The sequence below is a fragment of the Hyaena hyaena genome, unplaced genomic scaffold (assembly GCF_003009895.1).
Source record: "Hyaena hyaena isolate Hyena2069 unplaced genomic scaffold, ASM300989v1 scaffold_154, whole genome shotgun sequence".
Taxonomy (NCBI): domain Eukaryota; kingdom Metazoa; phylum Chordata; class Mammalia; order Carnivora; family Hyaenidae; genus Hyaena; species Hyaena hyaena.
The window spans coordinates 2282106-2304606 of NW_024080786.1; the positions used below are offsets into that span (position 1 = coordinate 2282106).

The 22501-nt window shown below is 39.8% G+C and overlaps 1 protein-coding gene and 1 pseudogene across 1 annotated transcript in view; both read right to left on the reverse strand.

The window, feature by feature from the left end:
• The window catches only part of SP3 (Sp3 transcription factor), a 58644-nt gene extending 36874 nt beyond the window's left edge, over positions 1 to 21770 (reverse strand). Inside the window, exons 1-4 of the mRNA XM_039239182.1 lie at positions 21568 to 21770; positions 20797 to 20945; positions 20136 to 20258; positions 10944 to 12303 (exon numbers count right to left, since the gene is read on the reverse strand). Coding sequence (XP_039095113.1) covers positions 10944 to 12303; positions 20136 to 20258; positions 20797 to 20945; positions 21568 to 21574 — 1639 coding nt within the window. The 5' untranslated portion in view covers positions 21575 to 21770. The remainder of the gene's footprint in view (positions 1 to 10943; positions 12304 to 20135; positions 20259 to 20796; positions 20946 to 21567) is intronic.
• Positions 2442 to 2593, reverse strand: LOC120236434 (annotated as a pseudogene).
• Positions 21771 to 22501: the final 731 nt, after the last annotated feature.

The window sequence follows — 22501 nt, forward strand, 5'->3', positions numbered from 1 at the left end:
AATAGTCTCTGAATCCTAATTTGAACAAATTAATCCTTAAAAAGCCTTTAAATTTTTTAAAATTTATTATTGAAATACAATTGACATACAGTGTCATAGGAGTTTCAAGTGTACAACATATTGATTTGACAATTCCATACCTTACTCAATGCTCACCACAATTCACGTTAGTCACCATCTGTCACTATACGTTATTACAATATTATTGACTATTTTACACTCCCTATGCTGTACTTTCATTTCCGTGGCTTATTTATTTTATAACTGGAAGTTTGTACCTCTTAATCTCTTTTAATTATTAAAAAAGACATTTTTTTAGCCAACTGGGGAAAGTTAAATATTGTGAGGATATTAGGTAAAATTAAAAGATTACTAGGAGCGCCTGGGTGGCTCAGTTAAGCGTCCAACTTCGGCTCAGGTCAAAATTACTGAGGACATCAAGGAGCTTTTGTTTGTGTGAGTTATATTGATTTTGCAGAGGATGGGGTGAGGGAGAATAGCTGACTATGAAGTGGTACATAGGAATTGGTAGGAGTGATGAAATGATACTGTATCTTGAGTATGGCTGAGATTACATGTTAAGCGCATGTGGTTGTCAAAATGTGCAGAATTATGCCCTAAAAAGGATGAATTTTTAAAAAGTATGTAAATAATGTCTTTACAAAAAAATGGGAATGCAAATTCGTGCAGCCACTCTGGCAAACAGTATAGAGGTTCCTCAAAAAATTAAAAATAGAACTACCCTATAACCCAGCAATTGCACTACTAGGTATTTATTCAAGGAATACAGATGTGCTGTTTCGAAGGGGCACATGCACCTCAATGTTTACAGCAGCACTATCGACAATAGCCAAAGCATGGAAAGCATGTGTGTACCCCCCCACACACACACACCGGATTATTACTTGGCAATCAAAAAGAATGAAATCTTGCCATTTGCTACTAACTACGTGGACAGAAACAGAGGGTATCATGCTAGGCAAAATTAGTCTGAGAAGACAAATATCATATGACTTTACTCATGACAAATTTAAGACACAAAACAGATGAACATAAGGGAAGGGAAGCAAAAACAACATAAGACAGGGAGAGGGACAAAACATAAGATACTCTTTAAAGAGAACAAACTGAGGGTTGCTGGAGGGTTGGGGGAGGATGCACTAAATGGGTAAAGGGTATTAAGGAATCTACTCCTGAAACCACTGCTGTGCTGTATACTATAACTTGATGCAAATTTAAAAATATAAATAAATTTTAGAAAAATTAAAATTTAGAAAATTAAGAAAAAATAAAAGTTTTTGGGGGGTGCGCCTAGGTGGCTCAGTCGGTTAAGCGTCCAACTTCAGGTCAGGTCATGATCTCACGGTTCATGGGTTCAAGCCCCGTGTCAGACAGCCCCATGTGCTGACAGCCAGCTCAGAGCCTGGAGACTGTTTCGGATGCTCTGTCTCCCTCTCTCTCTGACCCTCCCCTGCTCACACTGTCTCTCTCTCTCAGAAATAAATAAAATGTTTAAAAAAATTTTTTTAAAAAAGAAAATTTTAAAAATTTGAGGTATCAAAGGGCCTTTGTTTACATAAGTATAATCTACCAGTATTTACCATATTAGGAATCAAAATGGGGAAAAATTTTAAACTGTAGTAACTTTAAAATAACAAAACTCATTAAACGTTAACATCAACATTTTGATGTAAATATATTTTCAAATAATTGGGAAGAATATGAATCTTTTCCAAATCTCTTTAATATCTAGCGTATTAGAAAACAACTAGACCTCATATAAGCTTCTATGTTCAATCTGTTGTTACCACCCATTGGGTATAGCCTCAGGAAACTCAACTGCACACTACATGTGAAATGAGAGTAAAAAGGGCAAATGACATATTAGGATTATTATGAAAATGTCTTTGACCTCACAGACCCCCATGAAAAGATACCAGAGACTGACTCCCAAACCACACACAGAGAAATCATTCCATCAGTATTCTGTGTTAAAATTATACAATTCTGAAATTCTACTTTAAAATACTCTGAAAGAATAAAATTTTAAAAGGCAGAAATAGAGGAAAGAAGAATGACAGAACACTGATAAGTGTTGAAGCGAGGAGGTGGTTACATTAAAGTTCACTATACATTTCTCTGCTTTATGAAATTTCCTACAACTCTTAAAGTTACAAGTATTTTATTGTCAGTTGAACTGTTTATTTTTTTTATTTTCGAGAGAGAGACAAGGGAGAGGAGTAAAGAGAGAGAAAGAAAAAGACAGAGAGAGAGAGAGAGAAAGAGGGAGGGAGAAACTTAGGCAGGCTTCACACTCAGTGCAGAGCCCGACACAGGACTCAATCCCATGACCCTGAGAAATCAGGACCGGAGATGAAATCAAGAGTCAGACACTCAACCAACTGAGCCACCTAGGTGCCTCTACACTGTTAATTTTTTATCCACTTCTGTGATCACTATTATTTCCTCATTGACCACTCATTTCCATTTTTCTACTTAACCCTTCAGTAGTTGGTTTAGGGAGGTCTTTGATTAGCAATAATCGCGCCTCGGATAAACCTCATTGGCTAGGATACTGCCACTGTGCAAAGCTTGGTTTAAGGAGGTCTTTGAATAGCAAACTCTCAGGCCTTGAATATGTAAAATGTCTTCATTACATCCTAAGTTTTGAGTAGAAGTTTAATTGCGCATAGAATTCCTGACTGCTGGTTATTTTCTCTCAGGACTATGAAGATATTACTACACTACCCATCCAGCATCTGTGTGGCTGATGACACAGATGTGTTTGTAGTTCCGCAATTTCTATGTAAGTAATGTCTTTCTGTTAAAATTTAAGATTATTCTTCTCCATAATTTTTGTTTAAATCAGGGGTGAATTTATTTTTGTTTTTCTTAATACCTGAAGTAAAATTTTCATCTGTGGACTATATTTCTTCAACAGAAGAAAATTCTCATCCATTATCTCAACAAATACTACTCCTACCATTTAGTTTATTCTTTTTATAAAATTCCTGTCTTGGTGGCTCTCTTTCAAGTCTCCTGACTGTTCGTTCATGATCTCTCTGCTATATTGTGGGCAAATTCCTCTGTACATTACTATTCACTCACTCTTTTCCTAGGTCTAGCCTAAAGACTGCCCCTATTTCCTCCTCCCACTCCTCCACAAATTTCTTTATTTCACCTAATCTAAAACAATGCTGACAAGACACACCATTATCAGTAAAAAAGAAAAAGCACTATAAATTAAACACTGACATGCCATAGATTGTAAGATATACTCCGTGTTTCAGAAATATTAAATGTTAAACAACGTGTGTTTTAGAAGCAACGAAATATGTTTAGCATTTCTAGGACTTCTGATTCTTGGTTTACACATCTTCCCTTGTTTTACAACTTCCTTTATACCATTGACAATTATAAACATACTGATCTTATTTTATTATTTTTTTAGAGAGAGAGCATGAGCAGTAGAGGAAGAGAGAATCTTAAGTAGGTTCCATGCCCAAAGCAGAGCCTGACAAGAGGTTCGAATGCACAATCCTGAGATCATATATAACTTGAGCCGAGTAAGAGTCAAACGCTTAACCAACTGAGCCATCCAGGTGCCCCTAAACATACTGATTTTTAAATTAAACTCTTCAATAGGTTGTTCTTTCTTTAATCTGACATAAACTGATTTCCTAATTATTGATTTTATTGGCTAGCTTTCATAGATTTTTGCATTCACCATGTATTTTGGAATTTTGGTTTTCAGGCTTATCTTCAGTAAAATTTTTCTCTCTGTATTCCATGGCTGGAATTCTTGCAAGTGCCTTCACAAATCTCCCTGGCCCCAACACTGACCCAAATCTCATATTGGATTTAAAGGAAACACTAGGGATATCACAAACCCAGACCCTGAGATTGTACAGTTCAGCGTTTCAGACCAGTTTAAATGCTGGTCAGATGGGTGTTCCTGTCCTCCTAATTCCCTGTAACCTCTTCACATTTCGGTAACTGTACAGCCTCAATTAAGCCAAACCGTGGAGTAACAGAGAGCAACACTGTCTTTTTAAATTCCCCTTTTAAAAAAAAGAAGCTGTACTCCAGCTCTTGGTTTTGTTTTGTTTTGTTTTTGTTTAAGAGAGAAAGAGCACACACAGGCAAGCAGGGAAGAGGGGCAGAGGTAGAGAGAGAATCTTAAGCAACCTTGATGCAGGGCTTGATCCCACGACCCTGGAATCATGACCTGAGCCTAAATCAAGAGTTGGATGCTTAACCAACTGAGCCACCCAGGCGCCTGCCAGCTCTTGGTTCTAAGCAGTGAATCGGAGATCCCTAGCTCTTCCATCCTCATATGGGGTTACTTTTATCTATATTAATAGATAATTAAACAGGATATAATTCCTGACCTAAATACTTAGCAAGTATGTTCATCCTATAAGAAAAAAGTAAAAAAAAAAAAAAAAAAAAAAAAGTAACTAAAACTTAAGCAGGATTAAAAAACTGTATAGGCAATATGATTGTAATATTAAAAAACACACATGACAACAAGTTTTATCCTGAAAGATTACAGACTTCCACCTTCTACCTTAAAATTTCCAAAAAGAGGGGTGCATGGGAGGCTCAACCAGTTAAGCAGCCAACTGTGGATTTCAGCTTAAGTCATGATCTCACAATTTGGAAGATTGAGCCCAACATCAGATTCTGCACTGACAGCTCAAAGCCTGCTTGGAATTCTCTCTCTGCCCTTCCCCTTTTTGCATGTGTGCATGCTCTCTCTCAAAATAAACTTTAAAAAAAAAAGGTCCAAAAAGAAAAAAATATTTCCACAATGTTTTTATTTTCCATAGCAATCATGTACTACTTTTATAAACAAATAAAGCAACGTCAGTAAGTACAGAAAACACATAATTATAAGACTATAACTGATTGAATAAAAAGCATAGGGGAATCAGAGTATGAATGATTTTCCAAAGCCTTAAAATAAAAATTTTAGAAGTTTCCAAAATTTAGTGAAAGCATATACAGTATACAGAGTCTCAAATGAAGAGTTCATAATTAGAAACAAAGCAGGGTATACTGTGTAATATCTAAAAGATCCTCAGGTTACGTTTAATAAAACACTTTTAAGGTCTACATAAAACAATAGCTAGACTGGTCCCTCTATTTGTATAAGAGGGCTAAAAGATCTACCAATTACCTTAAATCATCATGGATCACAGTCAGTCACATTTCTTTCCATTCTTTAGCTCTACAAAGACTGCATTTCCTATCATACACTCTCCTTTTCAAGCCACAGTTTTGACCTTTTAGCAGTATTTGTACATTCCTATAATCAGCCAGTTCTGACGTATGATTACTTAGATAAAACCAAAAAGTATTATTACTTTCACTTTGTTAGAATCACCAATAAAAAGGTTTCAGAAGATATTCCTCTTCCACTTACCATGGAAAAAATATATATATGGCTAGTACCTTCCTCCAAAAAATGAAAGAAAAAAACCCCGTACTGATGTAAATTAAATTAAATAGCAGAACACCAAATCAGTGTAGTATAGTAAAAAAACAAAAACCACACAAAGGCTAGTTGTAAGAGCCTTGGGCCAGTTTCCTTTTTTACCCAAATGTTAGAATAGTAACAAGATTACTGCCAAGAAAGAATTACAGTATATATCTAAAAACACCTAAATAGTGGTGGACACATCTCTCCCTTTTGCCCTTGCCCTTCAACACTTTTAACTATGAAAGTTTTAAAAATCCAACTTTTTGTAATGCTTCCATTTTCTCCCTACTAATTTTAAAAAGCACAGCTACCAACCAATCCACAACTATGCAGTTATCCAAGAGTAATAGGAAATTCCAAACATGAGGCTTTTTGCTCTAAAGAAGTAATGAGAGGCGCCTGGGTGGCTCACTTGGTTAAGTGTCTGACTCTTGATTTGGGTTCTGATCATGATCTCAGGGTTCATGGGATTGAGCCCTGCACTGGGCTCTACACTGATAGCACCAAGCCTGCTTGGGATTCTCTCTCTTCCTCTCTCTGCCCCTCCCGTCAACTCACACACACAAGCTCTCTCTCAAAATTAATAATCTTAAGAAAATAAAGAAATAATGCTTTCCATAAACCTTTCTTCCTACCTCAAACATCTGACTGAAATTTAAATGTGCCCAGTCTTGAAGGATAAATTTGTATTTATATAACAAAATCTGGTAGAGGACTAAAATTTGAGAGCCTGAGTAAGTCAGTCTTGATGTGAACTCTGAAGACATTTTCTGATCAGAAAAAATGTTGGAAAGATACATAAATCCATACTTTGTCTCCTCCTACCCATCTTCAAATACCCAGTAATGGTAGACAAAACAAAACTTCAACAACAGAACAGCATGCATTTCTCAATGGGTAAGAAACAGAAATATAATCAGTGAGTGCAGTTGCAGCTCCGAGCATGACGAGCTCTATGTTCAGTCTGGTTTCTAAGGGATAAGAGTCACTAAAGATACCCATCATGAGGAGGAGCCCAGAGTCAGATGCAGTGCCTTAAACAGGCAAGAGCAGGTCATTTTTGTTAAAGGGGAGCTTAAGAAAAACAAAAAGTCAAAGAAATTCCAAAACCCCAGTAAAAAAAAAAAAAATGTGTGCCTTCTCATTTATTGTGAAAATTGTTACATACTTACAAAACCAAAAACTCAAACCAATGATGTTAACAGTTTTTGAAGCATTTCATCTGGGAATACTATGCTCTAATACAGATTTTAAAAACCTCATTTTCAGGAAAACACGTCCTAAAATTAGTTATCTAGGGGCGCCGGGGTGGTTCAGTTGGTTAAGCGTCTGACTTCGGCTCAAGTCATAATCTCATGGTTCGTGGGTTCAAGCCCTGTGTCGGGCTCTGTGCTGACAGCTCAAAACCTGGAGCCTGTTTCAGATTCTGTTATCTCCCTCTCTCTCTGACCCTCCCCTGCTCACTCAGTCTCTAAGAAATAAATAAACCATTAAAAAATTTAAAAAATAAGTTATCTTGCTTCTTGCCAATTAAAAAGTCAGCACACCAAGGGATAGTTTTCCAATCACCAAATATCCCCCAAATTAGAATTTCCTGTGTTTCATTACTAATTATGCTGTTGTGTACTATGTAGCATTTATTCCCATTCTCTTTTCTCAAAAATTTTCCCCGTTCCTTTAAAATTGGGACAAAATTCACTTTTAATGGCCTCCTGGAGTGCTTCTTTTAGTATACCTTCCTTGCCACCATTCAATAAATTAAATTACCACTTTAAAAAGTCCACTTCGTATTTATTTCATACAATGTTACTATTTTGATAGTATTTTAGAAATAAACTAATGAAGCATTTGGTACTTTGTAACAATCTGATTTATGACTAACATAAATCCACAAAATCACAAATAAATTCCCTAGGGATGTTTTTCTAGCATGTATAGATCTCTACAACCTTAACTTTATTCAAGCTTTAAAAACTGGTTTCTAAAAACTACCAGCAAATCTTCAGAAGTCTGTTATTCTACCAGTATTCTCAAGCTTTTTGGTCTCAGAACTCCTTCTAAAGTTTTAAATATTACTGAAGTCTCCAAAAGCTTTGTTCATGTAGGTTATATATTTTGATATCTACCATATTAAAATTTATAAGAGAAACTAATTTTTTGTTTTGTTTAAAAATAGTAAATCCACGTCAACATAAATTAACATTTTATGAAAAATGACTATTTTCCAAAAATATAAACAAAAAGCTTAATGAGAGACCATGTTTTACACTTTTGCAAATATCTTTAAAAATATCTAGGTTAAAAGAAAATTCTACATTCTATCTTTTGCAACATGTGGTTTGGGCTGAAGCGTATGAAGAATGTCTAGTCTTACAAAGAAACATGGCTAGAAAAGGAAAAAATAATGATGGTCTTTTCAGTCAACTGTGGGTATTCTTTGTATGATACTATGTCAAACTTGACAGGTGGCAGTTTCTTAAAAGTCAGTTCCAGTGTAAAATCTGAAACCATACTGATAAACTTCCCATACACTTGTTACAGGTTTATCTCAAACTTTAAATTGATCTTTTTACCCCTGCATGATTTTGTAATGTGAACTGGTCATTTGACAACTACTGGTTCAACTGAGCTATCACACAAATTTTCCAAATGTTGGCACATTTCATTTTAATACAGTATCAAATCCTACTTACTAATATCATATCCATGTCATCAAAAAAGTGTTTAATTATTAACAAGCTATTAAGTCATTAGGAATAGACCTGAGTTTTCCAAAATTCTAATTTTCACTGGAAAACCCAAATTTTATCATCGGTAGCAAATACTGTCAGGCTTTTGTTCTTAAGTGACAGGCTCACTTAACTCTTTTTTTTTTTTTTAAATAAGTATTCGCACTTAAATACATGAGTCTCTCGATAACCATAGTTTGTCAGTTGTAATTTCAAGTAAAAACAGTCTTTCATAAAAACAGCATACAGTTCACCTTGCATAATCAGGAAAAAAATTATTTTTTTAAAGATAATCATCTTATTTACAGTATGAAATAGAAATTGCTTCGTTAAAGCATACTTCCCATTTTGTCACAAAGAATATTACAAAGACATGTAGCAGGAATTGCAAATTAAATACAGTAAGACAGCACTTCACATCCAACTGGATGGCTATGATCAAAAAGAGGGGTGCCTGGGTGGCTCAGTCAGTTAAATATCTAACTTTGGCTCAGGTCATAATCTCACCCAGCCCCACTTCGGGCTCTATGCTGACAGCTCTTGGAGCCTGGAGCCTGCTTCAGATTCTGGATCTGGATCTGGATCTCTCTCTCTCTCTCTCTCTGCTCCTCCCCCACTCACACCCTGTCTCCGTCTCTCTTTCAAAAATAAGTAAACATTTTAAAAAATAAAAAAAAATAACAAGTGTCAGTAGGGATATAGAGAAATTGGAACATTCAAACGTTGGGGAGAACGTAAAATGGTGAAGAAGTTTGGTAGCCCTTCAAATGTGAAATACAACCATACAACCCAGCAATTCCACTCCTTAGTATATAACCCAAATAAACAAAAACATATCCACACAAAAGCTGTCCATAAATGTTCACAGCTGCGTTACTCACAATAGCCAAAAGTAGAAACACAGTCCCTCAACAGGTAAATGAATAAAATGAGGTCTATCCATACCATGGAATATTATTCAGCCACAAAAAGGAATGAAATACTGACACAAGCTACAACATAGATGAACCTCGAAAATGTTATACTAAATGAAAGAAGTCAGACACAAAGAAGCCACAAAATGCATGATTACATTGATGTGAAATAACAGGCAAATCTAGAATAGGCAAATCCAAAGAGACAGAAGGTAGATTAATAGTTGTCAAGGTAAGGGGAGGGAGGGAATGAGGACTGACTACTGATGGGCTTGGGTTTTTTTGTTGGTGGTTTTTGTTTTTGTTTTTTTGCAGGGTGATGAAAATGCTCTAAAATTAGACGGTGATGATAGTTGCACAAGTCTGACTATATAAAAAACCACTGAATTATATACTTTAAAGAGTGAATTGAGAATTTTATGGTATGTGACTTGTACTTCAGTAAAGTTATTTTTTTTTAAAAGACATGCAGCACAAGAGTCAAGATTTAGTAAAAGTAACTATTTTGACCGATTCATCAAGGTCGTCCTTCAGTGAAAATGCGATTTTTCTTTAACTGCAAGTACATGGTCGTGAAGAATATAACAAGTAGTAGTACAGTTTGGAAGTAGTACTACTTTCATTTTTGCCAAGACACAAGCCATTTTAGCCACTATCATGGAAATGTCAACACAATGAAAAAGGCAAAGAACATGAGTATTATGAAAAGTAGTTTGACATCAAGGACCTCTGAGAGGGTTTCTGGGATCCCCCAGGGACCCACAGACCATGGTTTGATAATGGCTGCTCTAAACAACTGCTTCAGGACACTCAAATGCAATTAAAGTCTTGCCAAGTACGGATCTGAGGCTTCAAAACAATTCCAACTTTTAAGCATAGATGACAAATTTCTTCAGAGAAAAAAGTAGTATCTATGGTGATGGGAATTATTTCAAAAAAATTAAATTCAAGTGTCCTAATGTAAGAGTTTGCAAACTTTGACCCAGTAGAAGGTAATGATAGTAGTAAAATCAACACAATAACCCGAATACAAAATAGAGGAGTAAAATTAAGGATTTAGTGCACAACAAAACATTCAATAAGATGTTCTCTAAATAACCACATTAAAGTAATGATACTATCTCTTTTAAAACTGTTTTTTAAATTTCTGCACAACATTCAAAGAGTAGACTTCTGAGATTTCTACCCATACTATCAGTAACTATATATCTAGCATGGTTAAATGTAATGCCCATTACACACTTGTAAGAATAAACTATCACAGAATCAAAAAATTTTAGGTTTGGAAAGTACCCTAGATATAGTTACCTGTCCAACAACCCCATTTTATATAATGAGAAAACTGAGTGTGCAAGAGAAAAAGTTAACTTGGCCAAAACCAGACAGCTACGTAGTGGGGGAGAGAGTCTGGGTTCCCAGTGTTATGTTTTCATCATGCCAAACATATCTGATTCCCCAGCCAAATATAATGCATAAAACATTTAACCTACATCACACCAAGCACAACCAAGACACCTTACCTGCCAAATAAAAATTCTGTAATGCTTGACAATACCAATCAAATGTGAAAACAGATATAAAACTGGGGGGAAACTACAAACATAATTGGCATAATAGAGAAATGATTCCTTGACTTCAAAACTTTTCAATGAAGAGTAATCTGGAAGACACTTTGATGTCTACCATTCATACAAACATAGCGAAACATATCATCACCTTTAAAGGCAGCCAGATACTGAAAAGACCTTAAGCCAAAAAATATCCCTACACGTTAACAAATCGCTGATCTATGGCATGACATGACTTAAGACTCACCTGCAGGACTGTCAGCATTCTCTCCTGGGTGTAGCTGTATACCAGTAGAATCTATAGAGTTCACTGTAACTGTCTGTAGATTTGGCAACTGACCAGTGCTTAGACTAACTGGAGTTGAAGTCAAGGCTCCACCTGCTGCAACTTGACCAAGCGTGAGCGTCTGAACGGGCGTCAAAGTTATTTGTTGGGCAGCAGTATTCTGTATTTGCAAATTCTGCAAGTTCTGGACCCCTTGTACTTGAAATGTTTGCCAAGTTATCTGTCCAGAAGGGGTCACTGTCTGTGCCTGAATTAAAAAGGTTCCAGGATTCAGCTGCAACTGAAGATTTTGCAAAGCCTGTTGCGATATATTTTGACCACTAGCTTGCACACCATGGATTGTCTGTGGTGTAATACCTTGCACAATTTGGGCTTGACTGGTTGGCTGCTGAGACTCTTGAAGTTGTAGATGTTGTACAACAGGCTGTGCTGTAGAAACCTGAATGTTCTGAGCCTGTGTCTCTTCAGAAACAGGCGACTGGATATAATTTCCCTGAAGATCTGAAGAATGGACTTGCCCACTAGAAGTAGTCAAGCTATTTGTGTTTTGTTGTAATATACCTGTACTATCTATAGTAACAGGCAACTGTGATGAAGAAGATGTTGGCACAAATAAATCTGTATCAGTATTAGTTTCATTAATATCAGGAGAAACCCGCTCACCAGTCCTTTCTGAATTGTCTGAACTATCCATAGCTTGTCCTGTGTTTATCAAATGTCCATCGGCATTAATGCCTGCAGTCATTGTCTGAGAACTGCCCGAGAGTCCCAAAGAATCTAGATCGACACTATTGATTGGTACAAAGGTAATATTTCCTGGCAGACCAAGAGGCACATTAGCAACTACTTGGGTTTGGCCAGGAAAAGATGAACCACCAATTGCAACTCCCTGAACCTGGACTTGACCAGTCTGTGGTATGAGATTCTGGATATTAGCAGGAGGTGTTCCAGAGGCAAGCAAGGTTTGATTAGAGCCAGGAATGATCTGAATTTGACCACTTTCTTGATTTATACCCCCATTATCTGAAGAGCCTGTGAAACCAATCTGAACCTGCTGACCATCTGTTGACTGAATCTGTGGTATTACTTGATATTGAACATTGGACACTGTACCATTTGATGAATCTGATCCTGGGGCAACTGAAAATATTTGCTGATTCTGCAAATTTTGAAGGGGAAGGACATACTGCCCACTCGAAGTAGCAGCACTTGGAATCTGTACTAGATTACCAGCTTCATCTTTTATAGTTGTAGGTGTGGCTGACAAAACTTCCCATCGGTTTGGTGCTCCTCCTAACTGTGCAGAAGCCAAATCACCTGTCTGGACAAAGAAAATAAAAAAGGTTATATGATATATATCTGTGACACATTTAAATCAATCCTCAAAAAAATCTTAAAACTGACATAAATTCTACCACCTGAAATTAAAAGTTCTCTTAGTAACACAGTAGACTTCAAATACTGAAACAGCACAATATAAACTACAATAATTATTATTTTCAATTTTGCTAGTTATCACAAAGGTAACCCATGCTATTTGAGCAGGAAAAAATATCACAGTATTCTTTGTTTTACAACCACAAACTGGTCTCCTGTTCTCTCACCTATGATCTCTAATCCATACAGTTAAATAAATAAAAACATAGGGGGCTAGAAAAGATTATGAACAGCTCATACCAAACACTATTGCAAACACTGAGGAGTTCAAAAAATATATATACTAAAATACGTATCACTAAATCAGGTGCATTATATTTGTGTACAAAAAGGAAACACAACTAGTACAGTGTTATGAAATCATCTAAGTAAAAAAGTCAAGATTTGTGTATTACTGCTATAAACCTAAGTCAAGCTGTTAAAGCTCCTCTTTTATGGCATATATTAATGTCCTCCAGAGTAAATTCTTGACTAGGACTACTCCATTAGCAAACCACCAAATACTTTTCCCATGAACTACAAAAAAAATATGAGACCTTAAAACTTTTTAATGAGGAAAGCTTATTGCCCTGTGACCACATGGCAAAGTCACTCCATCTGAAAGGTTTTTCTAAAATCTAAAATCTGGAGAATACAGACTATGGTTTTATCTACTACCCTATTTATGTTTGCAATAAAATGACAGACATATACACTGTATTCTGTGACGTAATAGAATTTAGTTATAATACTCATATTTTATAGATGGGCAACATAGGAAAAATATCTACATAGGAAAGCAAAGAGCAATAAAATCTTACACATCAATATCAAAGGGTAAAATTTTTTAAGAGAATAAAAGTAATGTCTCACACTGGAGCCATTCTTTTAGTGCCAAATACCATGATAGTGATTTATAAGATTATTATCATCTACTCTTTACAACAATCTTACAAGGTAGGTGCTATCACTATCCTCATTTCACAAATGAAAAATCACACAGCTATCAAATGACCAAGACAGGATTTAAAACTAGGCCAAATCTAATTCCAGAACTTAGGGCTTTAATTCATACCAAACCAGTCTCCCACTAAGATCAAGGGTAAATAAAGACACAGGGAATAAGACCTTGTATGAATTGGGGCGCCTGGGTGGCTTAGTCGGTTAAGCGTCCGACTTTCGCTTAGGTCATGATCTCGCGGTTCGTGGGTTCGAGCCCCGCGTCGGGCTCTGTGCTGACTGCCAGCTCAGAGCCTGGAGCCTGTTTCAGTCTGTGACTCCCTCTCTCTCTGACCCTCCCCTGCTCACGCTGTCTCTCTCTCTCTCCTAGAAATAAATAAAACATTAAAAAAAAAAAAAAAAGACTTTGTATGAATTACTCTCAAAATAAAGCCATTCCTATGCCACTTCCTTCTCCATCTATATGTGATCTCCTATGACTGTGCGTATCACTACACAATGAAAACATAACCATTTCTAGTCCAGCATTCTCAACCTAGAACCCATGCTTGGGCATCAAGGGATCTTGGACTCCTCTAAAATAACATAGGAACTTTTTGAGAATGTATAACTAGGGAGCAGGATAATCTACGGTTTCACTGTATTCTCAAAGGAGGTCTATGACCACAGAAAAGGTTAAAACCTATACATTCTCTCAGTATAAACCATTCCACAAAACGTAATACAAATATTGCGGAACCAGAAGATTTTAAAAGTTTCTTAAAAAAAACTCACTACCTAATTTTCATGGAGACATGTAGTTGAAAGCATGTATTTCAATGGATGAACCACACAGTTCAACGACTCAATTCAAGACATTTGAGCCTATTTGTCAAGCTGAAATAAGCATGAGTAAGCTCATGAAACATACAATGTCTATTTTAAATGGTTCACAGTTTATTCAAGCAGACATAAAAAATACAGGCTACTTCTATGTGAATATGATCAAAATACTTTTGGAATATGTAAGATTGAAGAAAAAAAAGATTTCACACAGGAGATATTTAAAGTACTCTGAGAATAAAATTTATGATTTCACTGTAGGCAGCTAGGAAAAAGAAAGAGAAGTAGTAATAAAGATATGAAAACATATAATATTCACAAACAAAAGGAAATTCTAAAGAACGTATACTTTGGAGTTCAAGAGAGGATCCAGAAAAGGCTCATATTCATGAGAAAAGTAATGGAGAACAAGACAGGACATTTTTATCAAGGCCTGTAGTTAATGGCTTTGTAGATCCTGCTAAAGGGTTTGGACTTTATCCTGCAGATAGTAAATGCAAGCTATAAAAGGTTTTTAAGCAAGTGAGTGATGCAACCAGGGTCTGTGTTTTATAAAGATAAACTAAGGCCCAGTGAAGGAGACTGAAAGAAAGGCGGAAGAGAGTAAAGACAGATAAACTGTGACCCAGTACAAATGTGTAGGCTTCAACTAAGATAATCATCTTTTAAATACAAACATTTAAACTTATCAAACTTTAATTATTAAAATGAAGACCAGTCATTAAAGTTGCATGTCATTCTTCAACTTCTATCTGGTATAGGAATTATAATCTTAAGTCATCTTTCCTAATGAGGGTAATAATTCATATTTCATTTCAGTCTCTTGGCATTTTAAATAATCTAAAGACATTTATTTCTAGATTTTATACCGAAATCTACACTAAAGGATAACGTCTAAAATCCAATCTTCATATAAGGTTGTCCACCTCTGAAGTTTTCCTGATCAGCATTAAATTTACAATTATTCAACTTAAAGAATACAGTATCTCAGGTACAAATTGTTTTATAATACTGGCATTTTGTCTTTTTTCATCCTTCAAAAAAGCCAAATTTATGGCATCTAAAGTATTTCATTTTTACAAAATAGTAGTGGAAGGGCAGATAGTCAACCATTAATGAACAGCTTTAGTCAAGAAATTCCTTGAAAATAAATATAACCACTCAAATGACAAATCTGAGTAAGTACTCCCCAAAGATCCCCTCTCCAGAAGTTAAATAAAAATAAATTGTGGTACCACATTTCCCAATAATGCAGGTCATTAATTGAAGGGAAATCTCTAAACCAGAGACAGCATGATGTATTTGAACTTTCTGAATAAACCTAACGGGAAATGCATACACAAGAATACTTATGAAGTACAAACCCAAAGGGAAGAAGAACAGCAACAAATAATTTAAGCAAAAGACAAGCAACAAAAAAATTTACCATTATTAAATTTTTCACGGAATTAGAGGGAAAACACTGAATCAGAAAACTATTAGACTTTCATGGTTTAAGCTACAATTATGTTGGGGGAGCTAAGTATACTACACTAGAAAGAAAATAACTCAGAACTGACTTCTAGCTAGAACTGTGAAATTGTGTGTGATTTAAAGCAGGACTCAATTTTTTTATGTTAAAAATGGGGGTGGGGGCACTTGGGTGGCTCAGTCGTTTAAGCATCCGACTTCAGCTCAAGTCATGATCTTGCAGTTGGTGAGTTCATGCTCTGCACCAGGCTCTGTGCTGACAGCTTGGAGCCTGGAGCCTGCTTCAGATTCTGTGTCTCCCTCAATCTCTCTCTGCCCCTCCCCACTGATGGGTGGGTGTGTGGGTGTGTGTGTGTGTGTGTGTGTGTGTGTGAAAAATAAACAAACATTAAAAAAAAAAAAAAACTTCTCTTAATGGGAAAACTGGGGCACCTGGATGGCTCACTTGGTTAAGTGACTGACTTGATTTCAACTCAGGTCAGGATTTCATTGATCTGGAGTTCAAACCCTGCTTCAGGCTCCTCGCTGACAGGGCACAGAACCTGCTTGGGATTCTTCCTCTCTTTACCCCTCCCCCTCCCACATGTGAGCCCAAGAGCCCGCATTACCATTCTTTCAAAATAAATTTTTAAAAGCTTAAAAAAAAAAAAAAGGGAAAATTATCTCACAGGATCTTAAAAATCAAAAGAAAGTGTTATGTTTTATAAACTATAAAGCACTATCCCAAGGTATCAACATTATGAGAGGATGCTTTGAATGCCCAGTATAATTCCTGGCAGAAATAACAGTAAATATTTATTACATGAATAGTTAAAAATATTTACTTTAAAATCACTGCAAAGAAAATGATAGAAAGAATGGATCAATAAAACTGACCTTGAGATATTAAAGTCTTCTATGAAAAACTCCAATTTTAAATCAATTTCTTTCCACAATTCCACAATAAGCCCCCCAAAACTTCAAAACTATAGAGCCTTTACTAAGCTAATTCATTTGTAAGAGAAATTTCATTAGCAGCACACCACTCAAAGAGATGATTCAGAAAATCATGAGAGACAAAGTAAAAATGTTTGATGTTAGGCTTCTTGGAAATACTATAGAAACAAAAGAGAGACCTAAAAACACATAAACCAGGCAAGAACTAGTATTTGGTTTAGGTTCAAGATAACCCTCAAGAAAAATCTACCAGTGTTCCTCTCAGTAACTCTTAATACTCTTATAGAAGACAACTGACAAAATACCAAGCTAACATGGAAGTTGGCATTATTGTAAAAAGTTGTAACTTAAAGGTACTCTTAGGTCTCCCTCTGTACATAAACACATAATCACACTGTAAAAAGTACCAAAACCAAGAGTAGTCCTGGGACGCTACTATAGCAATTCATTACAAGGGCTTTCTCCAGTGCAACCAGGCATAAAAATGGAGGGGGGAGGAGCAGATGAATTAAAAAAAAAAAAAGAGAGAGAGGCTATCTTCTCATAATACCTGTGGAAGGGAAAAAAGAAAAATTCATAGCACTTATTGAATAGCATTCGGAAAGGGTTATTGACTTCTCAGCTCCCACAAGTGGCTTTCTGAAAGCCAGAAACCGGCAAGGACAAAGTGTTACTGGAAACAAAAACAAGTGTGAAGCTAAGGTGGAAACAAACTAAGAAACCACTCTTAGGCAAACACTCAAGTTTCTTAAAATCTTCAAGGAACACTAAAGAACTCAAACCAACTTCAAATAAAAACAGTTACCCAATTAATTGGTCACAACTTAAAGTACAAATGAAATAAGCAAATTAATAATCCAGAAATTCACATGAGTATAGAGTGGACAAATTATTACTGCATAAAGGCCTACTTTTTATATTTCTTGATTACTAAAATTAACTATACAACTGTTAATAATAAAGTACAAAAAAGGGCTTTGCCATCAAACCAACTTTGGGAGTCCATGCTCTGGGACATTACAGTTGAGAATGCTTTATGCTTAGACCTATTCAACACTGGTCTGAAGGTAACCAAACATTCTTGGCCAGGATCCAGAAAGAACCCCTATCATATTATAACAAATTCTAAATTCAAAATACTTAAATCTCTAGTGCAGCTCACACTGGCTTTTCAATGCCCTTTTAATCTTAAAATACCAAACTCAACTAGCATAAAGTTGGATTTTATGTGTATATTTTCACTTGATTTCAAACACAATACTATATGCAATGTGGTACCCTAGATTAGATCCTGAAACAGGTAATGGGCATTAGTGGGGAAAAAACTGAAATGAAAATGAGATCTGCAGTTTAGTTAATAATACAGCATTATTGTTAGTTTTCTAGTTTTGACAAACGCACTACCGTTATATTAACATTAGGGGAAGCTGGGTGAAGGGTACAAGGTAACTCTCAGTTCTATCTTTGCAACTTTCCTATAAATATAAACTTATTGCAAAATAAAATTTTAAAAAAGCACAGCTACAAAGCTCTCAACAGGCCTCTCATGATTCCCAGTAATTTGAGTGATTACAGTTAGATTATCTAAGCACATTTTTAAGTAGGAAAAAAATACCCATAAAAATTGCTTAATTTTCTTTCATTTTCTGAGATGTACATGTCTGAAATTCATTTTTAAAATGGAAAACTAATTTTCCCACTTGCTAAGGCAAACATACTCAAGCCAGTCTTGCTAATTCTACTCAGTGAAAAAATTTATGCATGCGTACCAAACATACAAAGAAAAAAGTGCCCCTACTGATTCTAGTTCATGTTCATCTGGCGGGAAATGTGATGTCAGTAGAGATTTGGTAGCTGAGAGGAGGAGCTGAACAAGGAAGGAAACAAGCTCCCAACAAGTATATGGCCACAGAAGGATGAGACTAGAGACAGTGTTATACTCTCAGGGCTGAGATTCCCATTTACAAGTACATATACATATTTTTCACCCATAACTTCCTCCTTCACTCCTCCCTCCCCCATCAGTGAGCTATATAAACTTGCTAAGTTGCAGTTACAAGCTTTTTGTTCTAATCAAAAATATTTTAAAAGATAAGTAGAAACAATCTACTTCGCAATTTTACTTGTGCTGTGGTTTTTTAAGATAAACAATTTATTTTGGTTCTATGGGCCTAGAGGAATAATTCATTAAAAAATGGTTACCAATCCTTGAGTTCAAAAAATAACACCACCTCTCAAAAACAATTTCATGCTTTTACATTTTAATCAGCTTACAAAAGCACAAAACCTAAAATACTTTGAAGACATTAAAACCACTCATATCCCTTTACAGTCTAACTGAAGCACCAAAATTACAAATACAATATTTAACAATACAGCTTAACATTCGCTTCACTTTCAGTGCCTAGACATACTAAGAATTTCCTGCAGACTATGCCAAATATCAAACTTTTTGTCTGTTGTGACTATTCAAAATATTACTACACAAATCAATTCCCATAATCCACCTCAAAAAAAAATGACTGGGAGAGGTTTTAAGTATTTAATAAGTGAATACATCCACATGTTTAACAGAATAGCGACAATTCAGATAAAATTTACAGTTAACTGTCTTAAAAATTGTGTCTAGCTAATCTGTATTAAGCACTCATAAAACACACTGACCAGCTCCTGCCTCGACCCCCAAATTAAAAACACCACAAACAGGATCCCATCACATCGTATCAGACCAGTAATCATAATAAAATGAAAATACAACTTTGCCAATCACATTCAACTGTAAGTACAGTATACATTAGCGTGTATGTAAATACAATTCCTTAAATATACTTTTGTTTCTAACACTGGCATTCCATATTTAATTTCAAAAGCCAAAGTATCGTCTAAAGTAACTTCGCGGATTTCAACGCTCGCAAATTAAATGTCTGACTTAACTCCACTTATGAAAACTCACAAATTTGAGTCGTCTGCAAAAACTAAAACTCAACAATTTAGAATGGCCTCTAAAAAAAGCACTCACAAAGTGTTCACAGCTGCATACAGAAAGGTAATTCAAAGAATAAACCTTAATTCCTTTTTTGGTTTCTTTTTAGCAATTTAAGATTTAAATCAGTAAGATCTAGTAACTTGCAGCAGAAAAAGCTCCAGGTTCAAAAACACTGGAAACTAAAGACACTGCCTCTGTAGCTGATACTATCTCTGGCCGATAGGCTGTGCTTGAAAATTTTGTAGTGTTCAGCGAAGGAGTTTTCAGCACTGATATGAATTGCTCAAACATCCATTTTGGAGTCCTCTACCCCCGCCCTCTCTGACTTCATTTTGTAGTGAATTCGGATCGAGGCGCCACAGTGACAATTTAGAGAAAGCCGGGGCCGGCCTCCGATCCACAGAGGCACGCGAGAGCCCGAAAGGGCGCCCCGGCTGCGCGATCCGTCCGTATCGCGGAAGACGCGGGCGCCCGGGAGGCCTTTTGGGCCGGCGGGCGGGCCGCAGGCCCGGGATGGCGGGCGCAGGGCCTTGGCGGGGGCGGGCCGCGCGCGCGAGACTTACCGCTCCGGCGGCGGCGGGGGCCCCGGCTGCGGCAGCCGCCTCCTCCTCGTCGTCGCCCGGCGATGGCGGCCCTATCTTGCTGCAGGTAGCGGCCAGCAGGGCGAGCGGTGACGGCTGAGTGTCCTACCCCCGATGGGCGGGTTCAGAGAGGGAGACAGGGGGAGGGGGTGGCGGTTAGGGCCGGGCCGCCGCTCGCACAGGAAGTGCGCCTCGGTCCTCCAGGCTGCGCCCGGGCGAGCGCCAGCCCGCGCTCTCCTCCTCCTCCTCGACTCCGGCTCGAGTGCTCCCGCTCGCACGCACACCAGCTCCTCCGTCCGCGGGAAGGCGGGCGGCGGGCTGCGCGCCGGGCCTCCACCTTCCGCCCGGAACCCACCCCCGGGAGGGCGCACACGCTCGCACGCTCACGCTCGCGCGCGCACACACAGACACACGCGCGCGCGCACACTCACTCACTCACACACACACACACACACACACACACACACACTCACAAAAAGGCGGCGGGAGGGGGAGCGCGGGCGGGGTCGGAGCGTTGGCGCCTCGGGCGGGCAGCTCCCGGGGCGGGGGGAGGGGAGGAGAGAGGCGCGGAGGGAGGGGAGAGGCGAGGGGAGGAGAAAGCGGCGCTAGGGGGGAGCCGGGCCGGGGCTCAGCCGCTCCTCACCTGGGCCGCCGCCGCCGCCACCGCGCCGTTTCCGTGCTGTTGCTGCTGCTGCAGATACTCGCCGTGGCCGCCGCCGCTGCCGCCGCCGCCGCCGCCGCTGTCCACGTCCAAGGCAGCCATTTCCTCTTGTTTCACGGGCTTTTCGGGAGCTGCAGGCACAGCGCGGGGGGGTGGGGGTGGGGAGGAAGGCGGGTGGAGGAGAGGGAGGGGGCCCGCGGGCCGAGGCGAAATTACTCCGAAAGCCCGGACCGAGTCCCCTTCCCCTCCCCCACCCGCCCCCCGGCGGCGGCGGCGGCGGCTCCCTCCTCCCCTCCTGCTGCTGCCCCCGCCCGCCGCTGCCTGTAACCCTCCTCCTCCTCCTCTTTCCCTCCTCCTCCTCCTCCCCGCGCTGCCCCTGCCCCCTCTCCTCTCCTCTCCTCCCCTTTCCCTTCGCGCCGCTCGCTCTCACTCGCGCTCGCTCCTCTCGCACCGTCAGTCACTCACACACGCCCGCCCGCCGCCCGCGTCCGCACACGGGGGGATGCGCTCCCGGCGGACCGGGCCGCCCGCCCCAGGGCCCGGCAGGGACACGGCGTTGCTGGGGCTTAAGGGGTGGACGGTGGCTGGCCGGGAGGGGAGGGAGGCGGAAGGGAGTGCGGCTTTCTGCCTCTCACAGACACTCGGTCGCACACACGGGGTCGGGAGCCGGCGGCGGCGGCCCCGGGCTGGCTGTGTCGGCGGCGGCGGCAGCGGCGGCGGCAGCAAGGGTTGCTCTCTCTCGGCTTTACGTACCGGTCATAGTGTGTTTAGGGCACCTCAGGCGGGGCTCCCCGCCGCCTTACACATGGTGAGGAGCGAAGGCGGCGGCGGCGGGAGAGGATGCGGGAAGCGGCGGCGGACACGGCCGGAGCGGTCCGGGGATTTTTTTTTCCTATTTTGATTGACTGTGCGGGAAACACAAAAGGTGGAGCCTCCAGCCCAAAAGGGGGGAAGAGGGTGACAGCCCGCCCGGAAGTCCCGCCTCTCTTCTTCGCGCTCATTCGCCGCCACGCTCTTGGTCGGCGGTGCTCATTGGCCCGGAAGCCCGTCAATCGCTCGGTCAGCCGGCGCGCTTCCTGTTTGCCCCCGGGTGGAAGGGGAGAGACAATAAGCGGCCGTGGCGGCGTAGGTTCCCAAGAGCGGTTACGGCTCGACTGTTACCCCGCTGTGCCCGCCTCGCTCGCCGGCTGCCGCTGCCAGGCCCGAGACGCAGGCCTCTTTCACCTCGTAGGTGCTTGGAGCCGACCCAGCCAAGCTGTAGAGAGCTGGGCTGGGGAGGAAATCCGTCCCCGACAGTCCGGGTTCCACTCGATGCTTCCTCCATCCCGCCAGCAGACTCCGCCGGTTCTCCCCAGGGCCTCACGCTCTCGGAGCCGCCGCTTCCTTGCGCTGCCAGGAGGCCGCCGCTGCTCAGCCCCGGGGCTGCTGCTACGGCCGCAGCAGCTACTGAGCAAACCAGACCCGCCCCACCAGCCCGGGGGGAGGGAGCTGGTATTGGGGGAGACACCCCCTCCGAGGCTGGAGGAGGATTTTCTCTCTCACACATTCAGCTCTTAGATTCACAGTCAGAGCCATCTCGTTCCCATCCCCCTTAGCCCCAGGTTTTCCACCCGTCTCCTACTTGTACGTACCCTGCAGGCAGGCATTGAAACCAAAAATTGCAGTTCACCTCGCTAACGGGAGAACT